Source organism: Hyperoodon ampullatus, assembly GCF_949752795.1.
Source record: "Hyperoodon ampullatus genome assembly, chromosome: 12".
Taxonomy (NCBI): domain Eukaryota; kingdom Metazoa; phylum Chordata; class Mammalia; order Artiodactyla; family Ziphiidae; genus Hyperoodon; species Hyperoodon ampullatus.
The window spans coordinates 56,711,366-56,731,442 of NC_136925.1; the positions used below are offsets into that span (position 1 = coordinate 56,711,366).

At 37.4% G+C, this 20,077-nt stretch overlaps 1 protein-coding gene across 2 annotated transcripts in view; it reads left to right on the forward strand.

Annotated features, from left to right (window-relative positions):
• Positions 1 to 20,077, forward strand: part of LAMA2 (laminin subunit alpha 2) — a gene marked incomplete at its 5' end in the record, with an annotated part of 604,254 nt that overhangs the window by 470,529 nt on the left and 113,648 nt on the right. For both annotated transcript variants that reach the window (XM_079716968.1, XM_079716967.1), the window contains 2 exons: positions 2,868 to 2,966; positions 15,748 to 15,859. In XM_079716968.1, the coding sequence (XP_079573094.1) occupies positions 2,868 to 2,966; positions 15,748 to 15,859 (211 nt within the window). The remainder of the gene's footprint in view (positions 1 to 2,867; positions 2,967 to 15,747; positions 15,860 to 20,077) is intronic.

The window sequence follows — 20,077 nt, forward strand, 5'->3', positions numbered from 1 at the left end:
TTCCACAATTTGAACGAGAGAACTCTTTGTGAGGGGTCCTGAAATGACATTTGGCATCACTTGACAAGTGATTTATGTGCTCAATCTGCCATATGATCAAACAGGCATGCAAATGTAGGTGCTAAGATCAAGTGGCTCTGTGCACCTCTCAGGTGCCCAGCCTGGGTTCCAGAAATGCTTACATTAACATTTAAGTTTACTGTCAAAATGAAAACACAAGGTGAAAATTTTGTACTAGAGAATGAGGAGACTTTTGAAAGTACTTCAACAAGAACTAATTTTGTTGGAAGAGAAACACTATTCTAAGACATCGTTAAAGCTTTCAGTAGTTAATGGGATAAAGAGGAAATGTTAAGGAAATTGGAGTTGTTTCACCGAATAAAAAAAAAGATGAAAAGTGACTCCTTATACACTATCAGTCAATTACTGGATATTTATTAGGAAACTCTGGAATGCCCCAATATTGCACTTGGTTCCCCAGGGGTTTCATGACCCCTATAATGCAGTCACTACCTTTAGGAAGCTTAGAGTCTATGTGGTTTAAAAATAGTTAAACAATAATTAAACAACTAGCAAAAATACATAATTACCACATGCTTTATAGACATTTGACATACAATAGAGTTCAAAGATTGGAGAAATAGATAAGATCCAGAGTAACCAGAGAATACATCATTAATGAAAGTGTAATTTGTGTTAGAACTTGAAGGATAGAAACAATTTCAATAGGCAGAGAATTATTGGTGAAGACTGGAGGAAGAAACCTAAGATTTATCCACTAGGCACTGGTGGACATTCTTCTAGGGAATATATTCTTTAATTTAGACCACAGCCTTCAAAGTAAGTATTAGTATCCTTATTTACCAGAAGAAGAAACCAATCATAATGATAGCAAGAATAACATTTATTGATGAGTATCTCTGTGCTAGACAATTGACTAAAGTCTTATGTGAATTATCATACATAGATTTTACAGAAACTCCAAGAAGTAGGAAAGGAGTACTGTATCAGCTATGTTTGTCTCAGATAGCCGGGTAGGGACACTGAGGCCCAGAGACAAGGTCACATGGCTACTAGGTACAGAGCTGGGACTTGGAAGGAGGTAGTTTAACTTTAGGGCCTGTGAGAATGAAACTACCTTCACACAGCTCAAAGAGAGAAGGGCTCAGTCCACCAGTAGCAAGGTCTCCTTGACCCCCAGCCCATCCATACATACTCTTGCCACTGAATCTAGGAGAGCCACATGCACAGAGGCAGAGGTGTGGATGAGCGAGGCCTATCCAGCAGACATTAGAAGTCAGGCCTGCTAGTGAAAGATATGGCTGGAGACTTCAGTGGGGCTGGGTGATATGAAGGACAATCGTGAAAGCCAGGCAGAGGAATCTGAGTTTACTTTGTAGGCCCAGCATTCAGGAGTGCAGAGTTCTAATAAAGAAAATGCTGACCAGTTATCATGTATGGAAGGAATACAAAGAAAGAAAATTAAACTAGAGAAGCAAATACTTCAGTAGGACGTAAAATAATTTTAAAGTAATAACTTAAGCAATGGATGAAGTACTGAAGGGCCCTCTGAAAGAGGTTCCAATCTGTGGACATCAACCAAGCCTGAGGTTCAGTCACCTATTCCCTTATGGCTGGGTATCGGTCAGAATGACCTTGATTTTCCTTAAATTCCAGTCTTTCTTGATTCTGTTTGTGTTCTTCTTCCATAATTTGTTTAATATCTGGATATTTGGAACCCCATTTTGATATTCTAAATCCTTAAGCCAGTTATGTGCCCTCTTTGTTCAGTTCCTTTAACTGTGTCAGTGCTCCCTGGGTTCCAGCCAGAGATGACCAGAAACACACATGTAATAGAACAAAGTTGGGTTTACTAACTTGTTGCAACAAGGGGCACTGCACAGTGTGGGGAATTGGGGCTGTCTCAATAACAGGGCATTAGGAATCACTTAGAGTATTGGGGGTTTGTGCTAGGGAATTTGGGGGCAGATTCAAGGAAGCAGGGGTTTGTGGTGGACTGGGTACTATTAGGAAGTGGGAATAATTCCATAATTAAGTATTCTAATGAATCTTATCTAGAAGGAGGGAAGAAAAGGGAGGCTAAAGCTACAGTTAGTAAGGAGGCAGTGGTCACTCACATTAGCCAGAAAATGGGATTTGAGGTACTTTTGTGGTCTGCACAGAGACCATGATTTCGTCTGCATTTAGATAAGATTATGGAGTGGTCTCATCTTTTGTTTCATTCATCACTCTCACAGAGTGATGCTGTCTACTGTTAGTGTTTGGTGTGATTGATTATATTCAGTAGAGAGAAAAATGGCCCATGTGTGAGTGCCAGGCCAGCTCCTACAACATTGATGCCATGCAGATAGTTAGTGTCTGGCCAGGTCCTTCTGTCAGGGCTCCTGTCCTCAAAGACAGAGGTAATAAACCTGTAAACTGTATCTCTGTTGTTTAGAATGGGAGCCTTAAAGACTCAGACAAGGTTCATCTTGACTCTACCCCTTACTGGCTGTGCAATCTTGCATACATTTTTAAGTCTCTTTAAGCCGCACTTTTCTATATACAAAATGAAATAGCATTTATCTCATAGAACTGTTGTAAGAGCTAAATGAAAAACAAAACAAAACAAAAAGACCTGGAACATAGTAATATCTCAATAAATTGCAGCAGTTTGTATTATTTGCCAGATTATTCTGCACACTGCTTTGTAAGTGCCCAACTGAAATAGTTTCATTCTCTCTTCTCTGAAGGTGAGAAGGCTAAATTCTTTGTATATAAAGAAAAAATGTGTTCTGTTAAATGTTCAACCCATGATCGCTGCAAGACCATGTACTAAAAAACATATGGAATGAAATCTTTTTCAGCATTTGCTCTCACCTCAGCGGGCCCCAGAGAGGCTCATTCAGTTGGCAGAAGGCAATCTGAACACGCTGGTGACAGAAATGAATGAACTTCTGACCAGGGTAAGTTGGCAAAATCATGCTTCTTCTTAAAGCAGATAGATTATGTATAATTAAGGAAAATTACTTCAAATTTCTGAAATGCAAATCTTGTTCTTCGTAAATCCCAATTTGGTGCATGAAATAGATGTATTTTTGACTTGCTACTTCTGCCACAGATAAAATCTGAGAACCCAGTAGCACAAGAAAAGATTGGGATACATACTTGGGAAGTGTCAAGGACAATGGCTAAAAATATCAGAATGACAGTATGTCTTGAGTCCTCTATCCTGTAGCTTCCATGGTAAAGCTTTTATCGATTCTGGATTCCCAAAGTCCTGGCTCTGACTATGTAAGGAAAAAGAAAAACAAATGAAAATACTTGCAGTCTCTTTGATCTCATCATACGATTTTTGTGTTTATATAGAAATATAGCCTAAATCATTATCCCCCCACAAAAGAGGAAATCTTCTTTATCATGAAAATCCAAAGCATTCAAGGCACTTTTTAGAGTCAGAATGTAAAGTCCATGTTGCGTTTATCAGACTTTTTAAGATATTGGGAGTTTTAAATTTTCAAAACTCCAAGAGGGTTAAGGTTCTTTTCCCTGATACAGAATGAAGAAAACAGCATAAAGTCTGCCATCTTGTGGCCAGAAAAATGCATGAACTGGAAAACTGGCCTGGAATTTAGGGATCCAGTTTGATTATCAAAGAACTTTAAATGACAAAAAATATTGGAGCTAGAAGGTTCTTACAGGTTGTCTAGTCCATTTTTTTAAGAAGAAATCCCTCAGGCCATGATAGTGAAATGAATTAACAATGGCCGTGTACTTCACCAAATTCAAGGACCCAGATTCCAGATTCCCACTGACCCAGTACCATTTCTACCTAAACTGCCGCTGGCTTAGGAGAATTTCCACAGGGAAATCAAATGGGATTCTGAGTGTGTAATGCTAAACAATGGCCCTGATGTTACAAATAGTGTACTAAACACTTTTTCAGAATCTCCTACCAGCAATGTGGAATGTACAAATATAGAACAGAGTTTCTTGCCAAATGTAGTTAGATATTAATCAGATTAATGAGTACAAATTATTTCATATCAATTCAATAATTAACAATTTTGTATTGGTTATGTGAATACACTAAATAAGAATTTTTAAACGGATCATGCCAAAGTAATCTCAATTCAACAGCACATATGAATGTTCACCACATACAAAGCCCAAGCACTAAGTGTTGGCAGATGAAAGATAAAAATGAGGCTCAGTCTGTCTTCAAGGAGGTTGCAATCTCAAGTGTGTGTGTGTGTGGGGGGTATATAAGTATTTAGGTATGTGGAGGGTAATGTGGGACAAGTGCAAGTAAATATGTAGCACAGCATGAAATAAAATAAAGGAATGTACCTGAGAAATACACACAAATGAATTAATTTAATATTAATTTAATGTTAAGGGTAACTAGGGAAAATTCCATGGAACAGAGGCCTTTCATTCATTCATTCATTTAATTAATCCTTACTAAGGGTCCAATATGTTCTAGACACTATAACAGAATGACAGACACTGGGAAAACAGGTATAAGCAAAACTGACACTGTTGTTGCTCTCACTGAGCTGATTACAGCCAAATGATCTGAGCCTTTATTATTATTATTATTATTACCTTATTACTTCTTAACCAGCATCCTTTCATCTTTCCAGCAGACTCTCACATACTAAATTTTTTTAAATGGACTTTGTATTTTTGAGAAGTTTAAAACAAAATTGATTGGAAAATACCGAAATTTCCCATATGCCCCCTGCCCCAAGACAAGCACAGCCTCCCGCATTATCAACATCCTCCACCAGAGTGATACGTTTGTTCCAATAGATGAATCTACGCTGACGAATCATCATCACTCAAAGCCTATAGTTTACTTTAGGGTTCACTCTTGGTATTGTATATTCTATAGATTTTGACAAATGTTTAATGACATGTCTCTACCTTTATAGTATCATTTAGAGTGGTTTCACTGCCCTAAAAGTCCTCCATGGTCTGCCTATTCACCTCTCCCTGTTCCTGAACCCCTGGCAACCACTGATCTTTTTACTGTCTCTATATATCATATATCATATAGTTGGAGTCATACAGTATATAACCTTTTCAGATTGGCTTTTTTCACTTAGTAGTATACATTTATGTTTCCTCAATGTCTTTTGATGGCTTGATAGCTCATTTCTTTTCAGTGCTGAGTAGTATTCCATTTTCTGGATGTACCAAGTTTATTTATCCATTCACCTACTGAAGGACACCTTGGTTGCTTTTAAGCTTTGGCGATATGAATAAAGCTGCTATAAACATCCAAGTATATAAGTTTTCAATTCATTTGTGTGAAAACCAAAGAGTGCAATTGCTGGATCATATGGGAAGAGTGTGTTTAGTTTTGTAAGAAATCTCCAAAGTGGCTATACCATTTTGCATTCCGAACAGCAATGAGTAAGAGTTCCTATTGCTCCAAATCCTCACCAGCATTTGGTGTTGTCAGTGTTCTGAATTTTGGCCATTCTAGTAGGTATGTAGTAGTATCTCATTCTAGTTTTAATTTACAATTCCCTAGTGACATACTATGTTGAGCATTTTTATATGCTTATTTGCCATCTGTATATCTTCTTCGGTGAGATGTCTGTTCAGGTCTTGCTATGGAATGAATGTGTGTGTCCTCTCCAAAATTTCTATGTTGAAATCCTAACCCCCCAGGTGATGATATTAGGAGGTGAGGCCTTTGGGAGGTGATTAGGTCATAAAGGCAGAGACTTCATGAATGGAATTAGTGCCCTTATAATAGGGACCCCAGAGAGATCCTTTGTCCCTTTTTGCCATGTAAGCATAAAGTGAAAAGACACTACCTCTGAACCAGGAAGCAGGCCCTCAACAGACACCTGGGATGCCTGGGATGTGAGTTTGTACTTCCCAATCTCCAGAACTGTGAGAAATAAATTCCTGTCATTTATCAGCCACCTAGTGTGTGGTATTTTGCTATAGCAGCCTGAATGAACTAAGACTTTTCTCATTTTTTAATCGAGTTGTTTTTTAAATTATTATCAAGTGTTCTTTGTAACAGTTTTTTATTAGCTATGTCTTGCAAATATTTTCCCCCAATCTGTGACTTGCCTTCTCATTCTCTTGACAGTGTCTGTCACAATGCAGAGTTTTTAACTTTAATGAAGCCCAGTTATCAATTATTCCTTTCATCAATTTCTTTGGTGTCATAACTAAAAAGTCATCAACATACCCAAAGTCATCTGGATTTTATACTATGTTATCTTGGAGTTTTATAATTTGCATTTTATATTTAGGTCTATTATCCAATTAGAGTTCATTCCAATACTATTATTTAATAAACTTTTTTATTTTAAAATAGTTTTAGATTTACAGAAAAGTTGTTGCAAAGATAGTACAGAGATTTCCCATCTACTCCATACCCACTTTCCCCTACTGTTAATATCTTGGTGTGATATATCTATCACAACAAATGCACTAATATTGACTATTATTATTAACTAAAGACTCTGCTTTTTCTTCAGCTTTGCTTAATGTCCTTTTATTGTTTCAGGATCCTATCCAGGATATTACATTAAGTCATCATGTCTTCTTAGGCTATGGCTTCTAGAATGTGACAGTTTCTTAGACTTTCCTTGTTTTTGATGATTTTGACAGTTTTGACAAGTTCATGTATTTTGTAGGATGTCCCTCAGTTGGGGTTTGTCCCATGTTTTTCTCATGATTAGAATAGACATATAGGTTTCTGTGGGGAAGACCACAGAGATAATGTATCATTTTATCACATCATATTAAGAACCCATGCAATCAATATGTCTTATTACTGTTGATGTTGATCTTGATCACCTGACTGAGGTAGCATTTGCCAGATTTCTCCACTGGAAAATTACTCTTTTTCCCCCTTTTCACACTTCAATACCATTTTTATCTGCCCATTCTTCAGATTTTGTAACATAAAAAGCCTAGAAATAAGACTTCTAAAAGTAAGTATCTCCTTGATAAAGTGAGGATGGGGAGGAAATGGAAATCCTCACTTATTTATTAACCTTGTCCCCACCAGAAACAGGATTGTCATGGAGACCTTCACTATTCAAGTCAAAATGATCAATTCTTTCTTTGCCTGTGGTCAATCAGCGTGATAATCAAAAGGTGTATTGATACATATGTAATCATAACTAGAGGACTAGATGACATAAATATCCACTAATATTGGCTGAGACCCCCAGTACCTTTATCTCACAGCCATGAATGATTCAGCAGTTGGGCCCAGAGTATAAGTGCAGGGGCCATGACTTCCTATTATCCATGGCTACGTTAGAGGAGATAGTGCCTAAACTAGGAGTGCACATTAGAGTTACGTGGTGCCCAGTCTCACCCCCAAAGGTTGTGATGTATTTGGTCTGAGGCACAGTATGAGCACTGGGACTTTCAAGAGCTTCCAAATGATTCTGATGTCAGCCAAGATGGAAAACTATGGTGAGCCTAGAGGTACCCAGTGCTTCCAGCTCCCTTTCCTCTGGCAAGTGCTTTCACTGCTACAGCCAATCTTTTTGAGAATCCTTTTCTCTACTTTGTTAGCTGGTGAGTCACTTTATGACTAGTACATTCTTTATGTTTGTTAAAACATCTGGCAAGTCTGATCCTGCATAGCTGGTGTGAGCTGCCTTCTGTCCTGCAAGTGCTTGTATATTTTGTGCTTATCTTTTTCATGAAGCAATTTAGTTCTCTAATAGCCCTTGGTAAAGAGAATAATATTCCTCCCCCAGATTAACATTTTAAACATTTATTTTATATAATTTAATGTCAAATATTACATAAGCAAAATGTTGCATAATCATGTATCTTTTTCAATGTATTTTAATTTATTGTCATTCCATTTCCCCCTTGGAATATGTTTTTTGAATATGGCAATCATATGTCACATGTTCATACTGTCAGACACTATGATTAGGGTGGAATATTGAGATGTTTTTGATGACAACTCCATATACCTCTGTAGCTACTGTCCTTACCTCCCTCTTCCATTTCACAGCCAAATTTTTTCAAAGACTTGGTCTGCTTTCACTTCTCACTCCACTGTAGTCTAGATTTCCACTCCCAGCCTGCTACTAAAACTATTTCAACAAGGTAATCAGTGACAAGCTGGTCACTAAATCCAGTAGAAACTTTATTTATTTATTTATTTATTTATTTATTTATTTTTGCGGTATACGGGCCTCCCACTGTCATGGCCTCTCCCGCTGCGGAGCACAGGCTCCGGACGTGCAGGCCCAGCGGCCATGGCTCACGGGTCCAGCCGCTGCGCAGCATGTGGGATCCTCCCGGACCGGGGCACGAACCCGCGTCCCCTGCATCGGCAGGCAGACTCTCAACCACTGCGCCACCAGGGAAGCCTGGAAACTTTATTTTACTTGAACTTCCTACAGCAGTTGCCACTTTTGATCCTATCTTCCTTCTTAACATACTCTCCTCTCTGCTTTTATCTTAATTCTCAGACCTTTCATTTTCAAGCTCTTCCTTTGCCCATCCCTCAAAAGTCGATTTTTTGGGGTCCAGTCCTCAATCCACACCTCTTTTCACTTTGTAAAAACCCTCTCTTTTGGCTTCGATCGCCACATATATGTTTATGATTAATAAGTCCATATTCTCAAGACAGCCTTCATTCTCCTGTTTCAGTCCTATGTACCTAACTATCAACTGGACATCTCAAATTAAACTCACCATCTTCCTCTTAAAACCCATACTTTCTTCTGTTTAGAACACCTCAATGATTTATCCTCCAATAGTTACCAGTCTCCCAAAATAGAACTGAATGGTTGCTCTTCATTCTACCCCAACCCAATTCAGAGGTCTTCTATTACCTCTCTTCCTAAGCTTTATCTAACTCCAAACAATTATTATTCCTATGGCAGAGTGAACTTGCTAAATCACAGATCTGATCACATCACTCTCCTCCTTCAAATTCTCCATTTTGTTCATTGACATGTGATGCTCTTTCCTCATGGTCTTAATTCCTCAGCCTCATCTCTTCCCCAACTCATGCTCTGGTTATCTGGATTCTGATGCATTGAACATATAAGCCAGAAACCTAGAAATCTTCTTTGATGCCACTTTCTTCCTTCTCATCCTCCCACTTATTTAACCCATTACCAAATACAGTGGGTTCCACTTCTGTGTATAGATCTCATCTTCACTACCCACTCTCATCCAGCCCTTAGTCTGGGATTACCACATTAGCTTTCTAGCTAGTCCAGCATTTATTCTTATTTTCCTTCAATTGTTCTCCAAGCTATAACCATAATGCACTTCTGCTACCCCAGATTTGTACATGTCACCCTAGTGCTTAAACTCATCTGCCTGGCTTCTCATTGCTCTTCACATAAAGGCCAAAGTCTCACTTTGGCCACATCTCACACCACTTTGACCCTGGCCATCTGTATTCCATCTGTACTCTGGAGTACAGATCCTTCAGTTACTTTGTCCCACAGAGCCTTTCCGGACATGTTTTCTTTAGCCTTGAAGTAAATCACTTCCTCCTACATCTTGTTAACTTCCGTTAATTCCAATTCACTTTCTAAAGCTCAGCTCCTCGAAGTCTACCACAAGTCTTCTGTGATATTCCAGGTGTGATGTGATTTCTCTTATAACTGTGTTATACCACTGTGCTTTTTCTTCAGTTTGTGGTTATAATTTATTTTCATGATCATTAAACAAATACCTCTTTATCCCACCAGACTATAAACTCCAAAAGAGCAGGAAGTGTGGGTTTTTTTCCCCCTTACCACAGTATCACCAATATAATGTATATAGTAGGTGTTCAGTCAATATTTGTTTAATTAATTAATTAACTAATTGTGAATAATTTTAAAAATAGCATAAAAATAAATGAAAGGTATAGAAACCCACAATAAGCATTAATTTTGAATTTCTCTAAAACGCACTAAAATCAGGCATATAATTATATTGAGTTGAATATTTTGTTTTCTTTGATAAACATCTCTTAACTGTTTATATTTCATAAGGGGTAAATGCAATGTAATAGACTGAACTATATAAAATATCAAAATTTTGCTTTATCTACCTTGTCTCTTACTGTATATTAAAAATCAAATTTAAATGAAGATGAAGCATCTCCAAAATGATGAAACTAGTTTTTAAATGATTTAAGTGCCTACTATATATATATAAACACACACACATATATATATATTTACAATGCCTTATTTATAGTTTTAAAAGGTTTAAGTTGCCAGCAATGTTTTTCATTTCTGCTGTTATATTTTAAAAGAGAGAGAATTTGTAGAGACGTGGATAGACCTAGAGACTGTCATACAGAGTGAAGTAAGTCAGAAAGAGAAAAACAAATATCATATATTAACTCATATATGTGGAATCTAGAAAAATGGTACAGATGAACTGTTTTGCAAGGCAGAAATAGACACACAGATGTAGAGAACAAACGTATGGACACCAAGGGGGGAAAGTGGAGGTGGTGGTGGTGGTGGGATGAATTGGGAGATTGGGATTGACATGTATACACTAATATGTATAGAATAGATAATAAGAAGTTGCTGTATAAAAAATAAGTAAATAAAATAATTTTTTAAAAAAAAGAGAGAGAGATAATGTATAACAAATCACATTTGTTTATTTGGAACTTTCAAAACTGACGCCTGAAATATTTAAGGAGAAATTTCACATAGAACTGACTTATCATTCCCCAGGGTCAGTTGATTGTCTCTCTCTTTGTGCACTGTCTGTCCTAGTAGCTTGTCCTAGTACTTCACTGACCCTTGGATATACAGAACGGTAGTGTTTGAAGATGACCCTAAAGAATATCATGTAAATGATTAGATCTCAAATTTAAATTCAGCAGAAAACCTCTGCAAATGCAAAGGTGGATGGCATCTAAGCAATGTTGTCTACTCAGTAGTTAGATTTGCTCCATTCGATTCTAGTTTTAACATAAAGAAGGCGGAAAATGAAAGACACTAGTAATATCCAACCAAGAAAATTATGTGCAGATTTCAAGAGGCACAGTGAGAACTGCTTGAGCTAAAGTAAGAAAGTAACAACTACATTGTTCAGAAGTAAATGAATGTGTGCCTAATGGTAATGGGTGCTGCCTAGATATAAATACTCAAAACAAAAAAAAAAACCCACAAAGAAAATAAAAGGAAAAAATACCTAGTTGAGTGAACTTGAATGTAAAAAAAGATAATCAATGGTAAGAGAGATACATGCAAATCAGTGTGTGAGCTATCATTTACAAAGGAACACTGGAAATATGTAGAACAGAGGTAAGAGAAAGTAAAAGTAAGAAAATCTAAGATAGAGAATAAAAGGAAGATTGTACAACATATTAGGATAAATGAGAAGACATTTGTCAAATACTCAAAGGACAAGATAATAGTGGGTTAGAAGGAAGCTGACTAAGGGATGGGGATGGCAATTTAATAAAATACAAGAAGAGCCAAACTGAATCAGGCAGACAGCTCCTATCATGTACTGTTTAGCCTTCATCTGTAACATTATCAGTAGCCTATCCTGGATGAAACTGATTTTTGTAAATTTCACTTTTTACAATCTATCACCACTCCCCATAGGTGATAGTGTATTTGTAATTGCCTTCCTTTATGGAGTCTCTCCTGGGTGGTTTTGCCAAGGTGACTCGTCAACTTCATTACTGTGTAATGAGACAGGATTTTTTTTTTTTTTTTACTGCGCCGCACGGCATGTGGGATCCTAATTCCCCGACCAGGGATCAAACCTGCACCCCCTGCATTGGAAGGCAGAGTCTTAACCACTGGACCACCAGGAACATGATTTTTTTAAATGTATCTCTATGATATTCTGATATGGATTTTTAAATATGTTTACTAAAACCTAAAGCTTATGCACTTAAAATACATAAAAGCTGGAGCTGTGTCCCTCCTCCCACCCAGAATGCTTAACTTCTTCAAGTATCTTCCCAGTCCTCCTGAATGTTAGCTAAACATAAGTTAATGTTTAATACAGACAGCATACAAGGCTGTGAGACAGAAAATGTGTGTCTTGTCCCCTATTTCCTATATGTGTGAGTTCAGATAAGTCACTTAACCTCTTCATACCTTCATCCTCACCAGTGTGAAAATAGGGATCATGCCCTCTATGTATCTCTAAAGGCAGGTAAACGAAACACAAGAGTATTGTCAGCCCTCTGAACACACATATCAATCTGCGGTACAGCAGAGCCTGACTGTGTAACCTACCTCTTAGAGGGCTAATATCATAAGTCAATGCCTTTTAGTCCAGGAATCTCACGGAGTGCAGCCAAGAGAAGAAGCTCTTTTTGTCTGTGCAGAAGGAAGGCTATCGTCTCCCTTAGTAAGTACTGTGCTGGCCATAAAGATTTCTGCCCACCCCCTGCCCCTACCTCCACTCACCCCCACCAGCATGGTATTTGGTGTGCAATCTCAGACTAGTTTTGAATTACCAGAAGGCCAGTGACTAGAATGCAGCGTAGTTGGGACCAGAAGCACTCAGGCCTGGCTCTCCTCCTAAGCACTCAGCTGTAGCCCTTCAGCAGCAGCTTCCTATAAGGCTGTGAAAAATGTCCAGAAAAAATGCCCAGCCATCCACATTCACTGGTAAGAAAAACACCAGGCATATGGCCAGTTTGAATGGTATCAGAAAGGCATATGGAAAGAGATTTTTCTTTCTCCAACAGACTTTAGAACTTCAAAGGAATAGTTTGTTTGATTATTATTACATCAGTCAATCACCCAACATCCTTGACCCCCTACAGTTTGCCAGGCACTGTGCCTGGCACTCGGAGGAATAAAAAAGAGATAAGACATAACCCTAGCCCCCAAGGATTGCGATTCAACAGATATGATGAAACACCTAAAAAAATAATTACCCACAACAGTCATGAATAGTGGTAATGATAGTTGTTTTTGAAAATCTAAGAAGGGAGCATATGGGTCAAAATCATTGGGGATGCCTTCACAGAGAAGGTGAAGTTGGAAGCGAATCATCTTGGGAACTGGATTTATTTTGGATAATTGGAAAGGAGTTAGGGAGCAATAGTATGAACAAAGCTTTTTCTGGAAAGGTAGGCAATAAGAATGGCAATAATGTTGACAAGATTCGTTAGGAAATTATTTAGTCATATATTTAACAACATTCATTCAATATTTGCTGTAAGTGAGATATCATACTAGAGGCTGGATATAAAGTGCTGAGCAAACAGACCAAGTTTTTGTCCTCTTAGAGCTTACTTTTTAGTCAGGTAGCCATTACATAGGTATGCCAACACGTAAATAGTAATTCTAAAATGCATGGAGCTATGAAGGAAATATTCTTCTGCAGGAAGCCGAGAAACTTAGATAGGTGCCCTGGGGATGGCCACACCAAGAAGAGATACTTATTAAACTGAAAGCTGATGGATGACAAGGATCCAGCCACTAAAGCGTTGAGCAGAAGCTCATTCCAGGCAAAGACAATGGAATATGAGAAGACCCTAAGAAGGGAAGAGATTGGCATATTACATATAAAAGAAAGCCAGGGAAGCTGATTGCATAGGGTCTTAATTATAACATTTTTGACTTATTTCTTACCATGGGTCATTTAGAATTCTTCACATCTTAATATTGGAGTACTCATGTTATTGGTACTGAGTGTGTTAACAATGACTCTTACACATTTTTGTATAAATTAATTTGATAAGTAGAAGTCAAGGCAATGAATATTATCTTGACCATCCAGAATTTTAAAAGGAGAGTGTATCAGTATACATTTATTTTCAAGAAATTAGATGCTTTGAGCATACAAGAGTTGGAAAGCTCGATGGTATGAGATTTATGGGAATTATTACCTTTTAGTAATGTAAATAAGATACTGATGAAGCAAGAAATAAATGTTAGTTCAAATTATAATGTATATTTTCTGTATAGTAAGTGATACTAGTGCTGGTGGTATATTAATTCTTAAGATATTGAAAGATTATAATAATGTAGATCAAATCCCTTATAGTATTCTGTGATATGTGAAAATAGAGATATTATAGAGCACAGTAAAATCCAGACTAGACAAACATCTAAAGCAGTTTAGATGACCAGCATCTTAAGCAGCTGACCTTAGTAATTCAAAAGCAACATTTAAAAAATTATGTGAGCATACATTTGTGTGGTGTGTATGTGTAGAGTTTCTTGACCCAACTGGACCTCGAATTTAAAAGTGAAAATAGGGCTTCCCTGGTGGCACAGTGGTTGAGAGTCCGCCTGCCAATGCAGGGGACACGGGTTCGTGCCCTGGTCCGGGAAGATCCCACGTGCCGCGGAGCGGCTGGGCTCATGAGCCATGGCCGCTGGGCCTGCGCATCCAGAGCCTGTGCTCTGCAACGGGAGAGGCCACGACAGTGAGAGGCCTGCGTAACACAAAAAAAAAATAAAATAAAATAAAATAAAATAAATAAATAAAAGTGAAAATAATTCCAATATTAATGTTTTGGAAGAGTTAATCCAGAGCATTCTAATATATTGATTAACACATGCCAAATCATTTTGTATATATACTGAAACTATAAAGAGGAATTTTTTAAACTCCCATGGATTCTTTTCCTTTCATTCTTTTATTTGTGGTGATAACATTTGAAGGTTGAGAAACCATGTTCTGTGCTGGCCAGACATTTAGTTCTATCTTAAGTTCTATTTAAAATCCATTTATGTATAAAACAATTTAGATTCTCTGGGCATGTCTAAAATGCAAGCACTCTGGTACGAGATTGTGGAGTATTAATACTCTGCCAGCTTGAATCTTTATTTAAATTGTATTGAGGCAGTTTGCGATTCTTTGATTCATTTTCTGTAGTTAGATTATCCCTATTTTTTAGAAAAAGAAGTCATATTTATTAGCATATGCATACACATTAAAAATGAAGTATAAACCTATTACAAGGTGCTCTAAGCCTTGTAGTATCTGAAACTTGTAATGTTACACATGCCATTTGATTACATATGGTATATCTTAACTATGAACACATTAAATGGATTCCATTGTGTCAAATGATATTTTCAGTGTGAATAAGGGTGAAACAATATGAGGACGTTCTTTGGGAGGTGGGGCTGTTGTAGAGTTCTGTTCTATTCTGTTGACAGTAATATATGGTCCTGTGATTACTGGAATCTTTTTTGGTGATGTCGTATGGGGAAAGTTAACATTTATTCTTCTTTAACATTTTACTGGATCTTTACAGTGTTATAGAACAAGCATTTACTACTTAGTAGCTAAGCATTCCCTTTCTTTGTTTCTTTAATTAATGTATTGATCTAAACCGAATCTATAGGATCAAGCTGATTGAGACAGGTTGTCTGTGCCTCTTTCTAGAGATCATTGCTACACTCCACACTTTTTCAGTAAATAAAATATGGACAAAACTGCAACATGTGCAGGCTGAAGAATCCATTAACGACTTTTGGCAAAGTACCTTAAAAATATTTCAAAAATAACTCTGCTTTATGGCTTCTACTATGCCATTGAGTACAATGAGGGTTTTAAAAAGACCAAATACAGTTCTCTGATTTCCATTTAATGGAAGAAGTAATAAAGTTTAATTGTATATTTGAGCACGGGCATCATTTCCAGTACATCTGATCAATAATTCATCAATTTCCTTTGGCTCAAACTAATATTTGAAAGAAAATGCAGCCGGTGAGAGCTTATCTAGCTGTAGCTTCATCATCTCTATTAATTACGCTTTTCCCAAATTTGGTTCATTAGGCTACCAAAGTGACAGCAGATGGCGAGCAAACTGGACAGGATGCAGAGAGGACCAACACGAGAGCAAACTCTTTAGGAGAGTTCATTAAGGACCTGGCCCAGCAGGCAGAAGGTATTAGAAAAGTCACAATTTAATCATTATTTCTCCTAACAGGAAAAGAAAAAAAGGACTGCACAGGACTGGAATTTCTCTAGTAAGAGATGACATTTTTAAATTTGAGGGTTGAATTTTTTAAAAGTTTTTTGATCGAGATATTCAAGGGCATTATCAACTGAGAATCTACAGCCTACAGTGTTAAATTTGTGACAGAAGTTTGTGAATTAGGAATTATGAGTACAAAATAGCAGTAAATTGAATGCATTCCTTTATGAATGCTCTGATCCTTGAGGAATGGCTATTGTGATCAAATATGATTAAATTAGTTAATGGGCAACTTATCCTCTGCTATGGTGCTGTTTTTGTATTCAGAACTATTTAAAAGATCCTTGATTTTTTTAAAAAAGTTAACTTTATCGTTCTGCTCAGTACCTTAAAGCAGCACTTTAATTTCTCAAAATGGCTTTTAAACACTTGGTACCAGTTTTTAATGAACATCTGTTGCTTGGGATTTGGATGTGCTACCTTACCAGAAGCTCTACTGCATTTAGTCCACAATTCTCAAGGAGTTAGTTCTTGGCATCTACCAATCTGATTTGAGAATCAAAGTGGAAGCCATTTTTAGGCAAAAGCCCAGATTAAGAAACTCAAAGAAAACAGATAATGCAAAAAGGAAAAAAAAAAACCCTCAAAAAACAAAACAACAAACATTAGTTCTTAAATATCTACTAATATATAATAAACATGCATGCATGTTGAGAAAATAGGAAAAAGTGTTTTTACTTTAAAAATAAAACATTTTTATTGCTCTATAATGTTATACATTTTAGATACTTTGCTTTCTAATATAGCCAAATAAATCAGGATGTGAGAACCTTCAAGGCATATCCTGACAGGTCAGTCTCAGGAATCACTGGTCAAGAAGAGAGAGAAACTTCCAAAGATTCCCCACAGCAAGAAACAACAGAGTTTTAATCTGAGGCATAATCTCAGGCAAGACATGTTAGGATCCGAAACAGAAGTTACTCCTACCAAAAAAATCTCAGTTAACTCATTGTGGTTTCTCCTCTGCTAGATGAAGTTGTTGTCCTTTCCCTGTTTTTATTTTCCAGTAATGTTATTTGAAAGTGTCTACCCTCCCTTCCTCCCACCAAAAAAATCCCATTGCAGATAGAGCAGATTCACTCTACCTGGATTCCTGAAGACATTAGTCAGTACTCCAGGGACTTTCCTTTTCCTTCCAACTCAGTCTCAAACACTAACACCCAGCAGCCTATCCTAGGAACTAACCTTGATCATTTCAATCAAACGTTGCTACATAATAAATCCTAATACACGTTTCCGATAGACTCCAGTACCAGCACTGCCTACTTTATCTACATCTTTGTGTGTGCCACAAAGGCACCAGCAGGGGGCAGAGTGGAGATGATATTTAACCCAGGCTTGGCTCACCATCCACAATCTATCAATCAAAGAAAGGGGTTTTGTCATCAAATGTGTCTCCCATTTCCTACATTGTGCATCAGTCAGGTGGTCTGGCTGTGTCTGTCCAAATGGGGCACATTTTTCTAATTCATGTGAAGTGCCATGTGAATAACTGTGATCCTATACCCGAGGACAATATGAATACTACTCTCTTCTTCCACCAGGTACTAACGTAAATGATAACAAAAATGGTAACCACAGCTCTTAGTAAAAGAACTTTGACAGAATTAATCTAACTATTAAAATTTCGTGAAAATTCAAATTTGAATATGCCAGAGTTAAATAGTAAAGGGTTTATATATATATAACGAGGCTTGGATGTCTACGGGATTTTTTTTTTTTTTTTTTTTTTGCGGTACGCGGGCCTCTCACTGTTGTGGCCTCTCCCGTTGCGGAGCACAGGCTCCAGACATGCAGGCTCAGCGGCCATGGCTCACGGGCCCAGCCGCTCCACGGCATGTGGGATCTTCCCAGACCAGGGCACGAACCCATGTCCTCTGCATCGGCAGGTGGGCTCTCAACCACTGCGCCACCAGGGAAGCCCGCAAGTATTTTTAAACTGTTGAAAACATACTGTAGTGATAGAGTATATCTTGGAATAATAGACTACATAACACATTTATCTTTAGTTTAAAAGTACTCAGAGAAGTTCCAAATTCCATGTATAGAACCAAAGGAGCAATCAGACCTCTTCTATTAAAATAATGCTGCTTTCTTAATATAGCATCATTTTGCTAAAGCAGTTTTTGTGTACCCTAATAATTTCTTCTGTTTGCTTACATATTGCTTTAATTTTAAAGAAATGATGCAATCCATCTTTTCCTTTTCTCACTCCATCATTCTTTTTCCACCAAATTCTGCTCTGTAGAAATTTAGCTGTGAGATTAGACCACAAAAGAAATAGTGAGGTTGCATCTCACATTCCTTCCTTTCTCAATACCACCTAGGCCCAGGACCTAAATTCCATCAAATTTCCAAAAACGTCTTTAAGCAAAGTTCATTTATGTATTCATTTAATAATGAAAAAACATACAGCTTTGTCAAGTTGGAAAGTGGGGCTTATCCCTTTCATTTAAAAGAAAATGTGAAGACAAATGATGTCATTGGTTACTTACATGCTATAATTGGTTAAAATCAACTGTACAGATAGGCATGCACTCAGACCAAAGGATGGGGCTGTATCATCAGTAGAGCCAAATCTACTACTACCTTTCTTGAAAGCTAAAAAGTAAAAACCTTCTTACATTTAATCATCAACATTCTAGCATGGCTTCCCCATAGTCTGCTGAACCAAGGAGCTTTCCAATCAATAGTCCATGGTTACCATGTTTCCTTAACAAGAATGACATGGCCTAGGTGATATCTTACTAATCATAGTGGTGGAATCTTAAGAAGGTTCTTTGGCATGTGTCAACGGATGACTATGAAGTAGTCAGCCAGAAAGTAGGCACCCTCACCTACTTCTAAGAATAGCACCTGAGCAATAATTTCTACCACAGGGCTAAGAATAGCCATATTTGTTCTTTAAAAGACCTGATTTAGATTGTTCTGCAGATTAAACTATGGTTATCAGAAATAACAGGTTGACTACAGCAATTTTCTAACCAAAGACATTTATCATTAAAAAAGAATTAGAAAGATGCATTTTGGAAAGGGTAGAATTAGAGATTGAAACTCAATTTCTTCTACTAACCCAAGATCTCAAACTCTAGGTGCATCAGAAGATCCTGGAGGGTTTGTTAAAAACACAAATTGCTGGTCCACACCCCAGACTTTTTGACTCAATAGATCTGTGATGGGACCTGAGAATATACATTTCTAACAAGTTCCCAGGTGATCTGATGTTGCTAATTTGGGGACCACATTTCAGAACCACTGGACTAACCCACCATATCACATCCCCATGGCTGGTCTACTTTGCCTAATTATGTGCACTTTTTTCAGGAGCTCTGTTCATATGACCCTTAGAATAGCTCCCACCAGTGTTAATCAGAAAAGTTTCTCCAAGAATAGAAATGAGTTTTGAAAATTCTTTAGGTCTTAAAGAGGTCTTAGGATACAGCTTTGAATGGTAGAAAATGTCCTTTGGCCAACCCATAGACTTTATTCTGAGGATTTTCATAGGTAATATTATATAATAGAAATAGTGTTCAGAAGACAAAAGAGTTCAGAAAAACACCTCTCCTCATCTTGCTAAATTAATGCTCCATAGAACACACTTCAGGAAAAGTTGGTCTAAAACTAAGGTAGAACTGTGTACATGTTTCAGTTCACCAATTTTTCGAACTATTATTTGACATAGAATTCTTTTTTCAAATGAAATCTTGCCCAGAACAGCAACCTATAAAACAGATTCTTGGCAGAATAGATATCATTTGTAGAATACTTTAAGCGCCTGGAGAATCCTAAGATTCCAAAGAGCACAGTTTGAAAACCTATTTAGTGCATAATAAACACAGACTCTTAGGATGGCTGTTATTGCTGGAGGGTATCTGTGAGCCCTAACGCATAATGCCTGTCCATAGATAGGGGCTCCTTTCCTCATTCCTTTACACAGATCAACACAGAACTGTGTGGAAGTACAAGGGCAGGTTCGTTTTGAGAGATCTCATCACTGATAGTGTTTCTATACTCAGGGTTTTAAAATTGAGTAAGATTGTGTCTTGTCAGCAATGCAGACCTTGCATTTTCAGCTTCCAAGTGTTATGCTACATGTATCATTTTTTACCTCTTGCCTGAAGAAGGTTT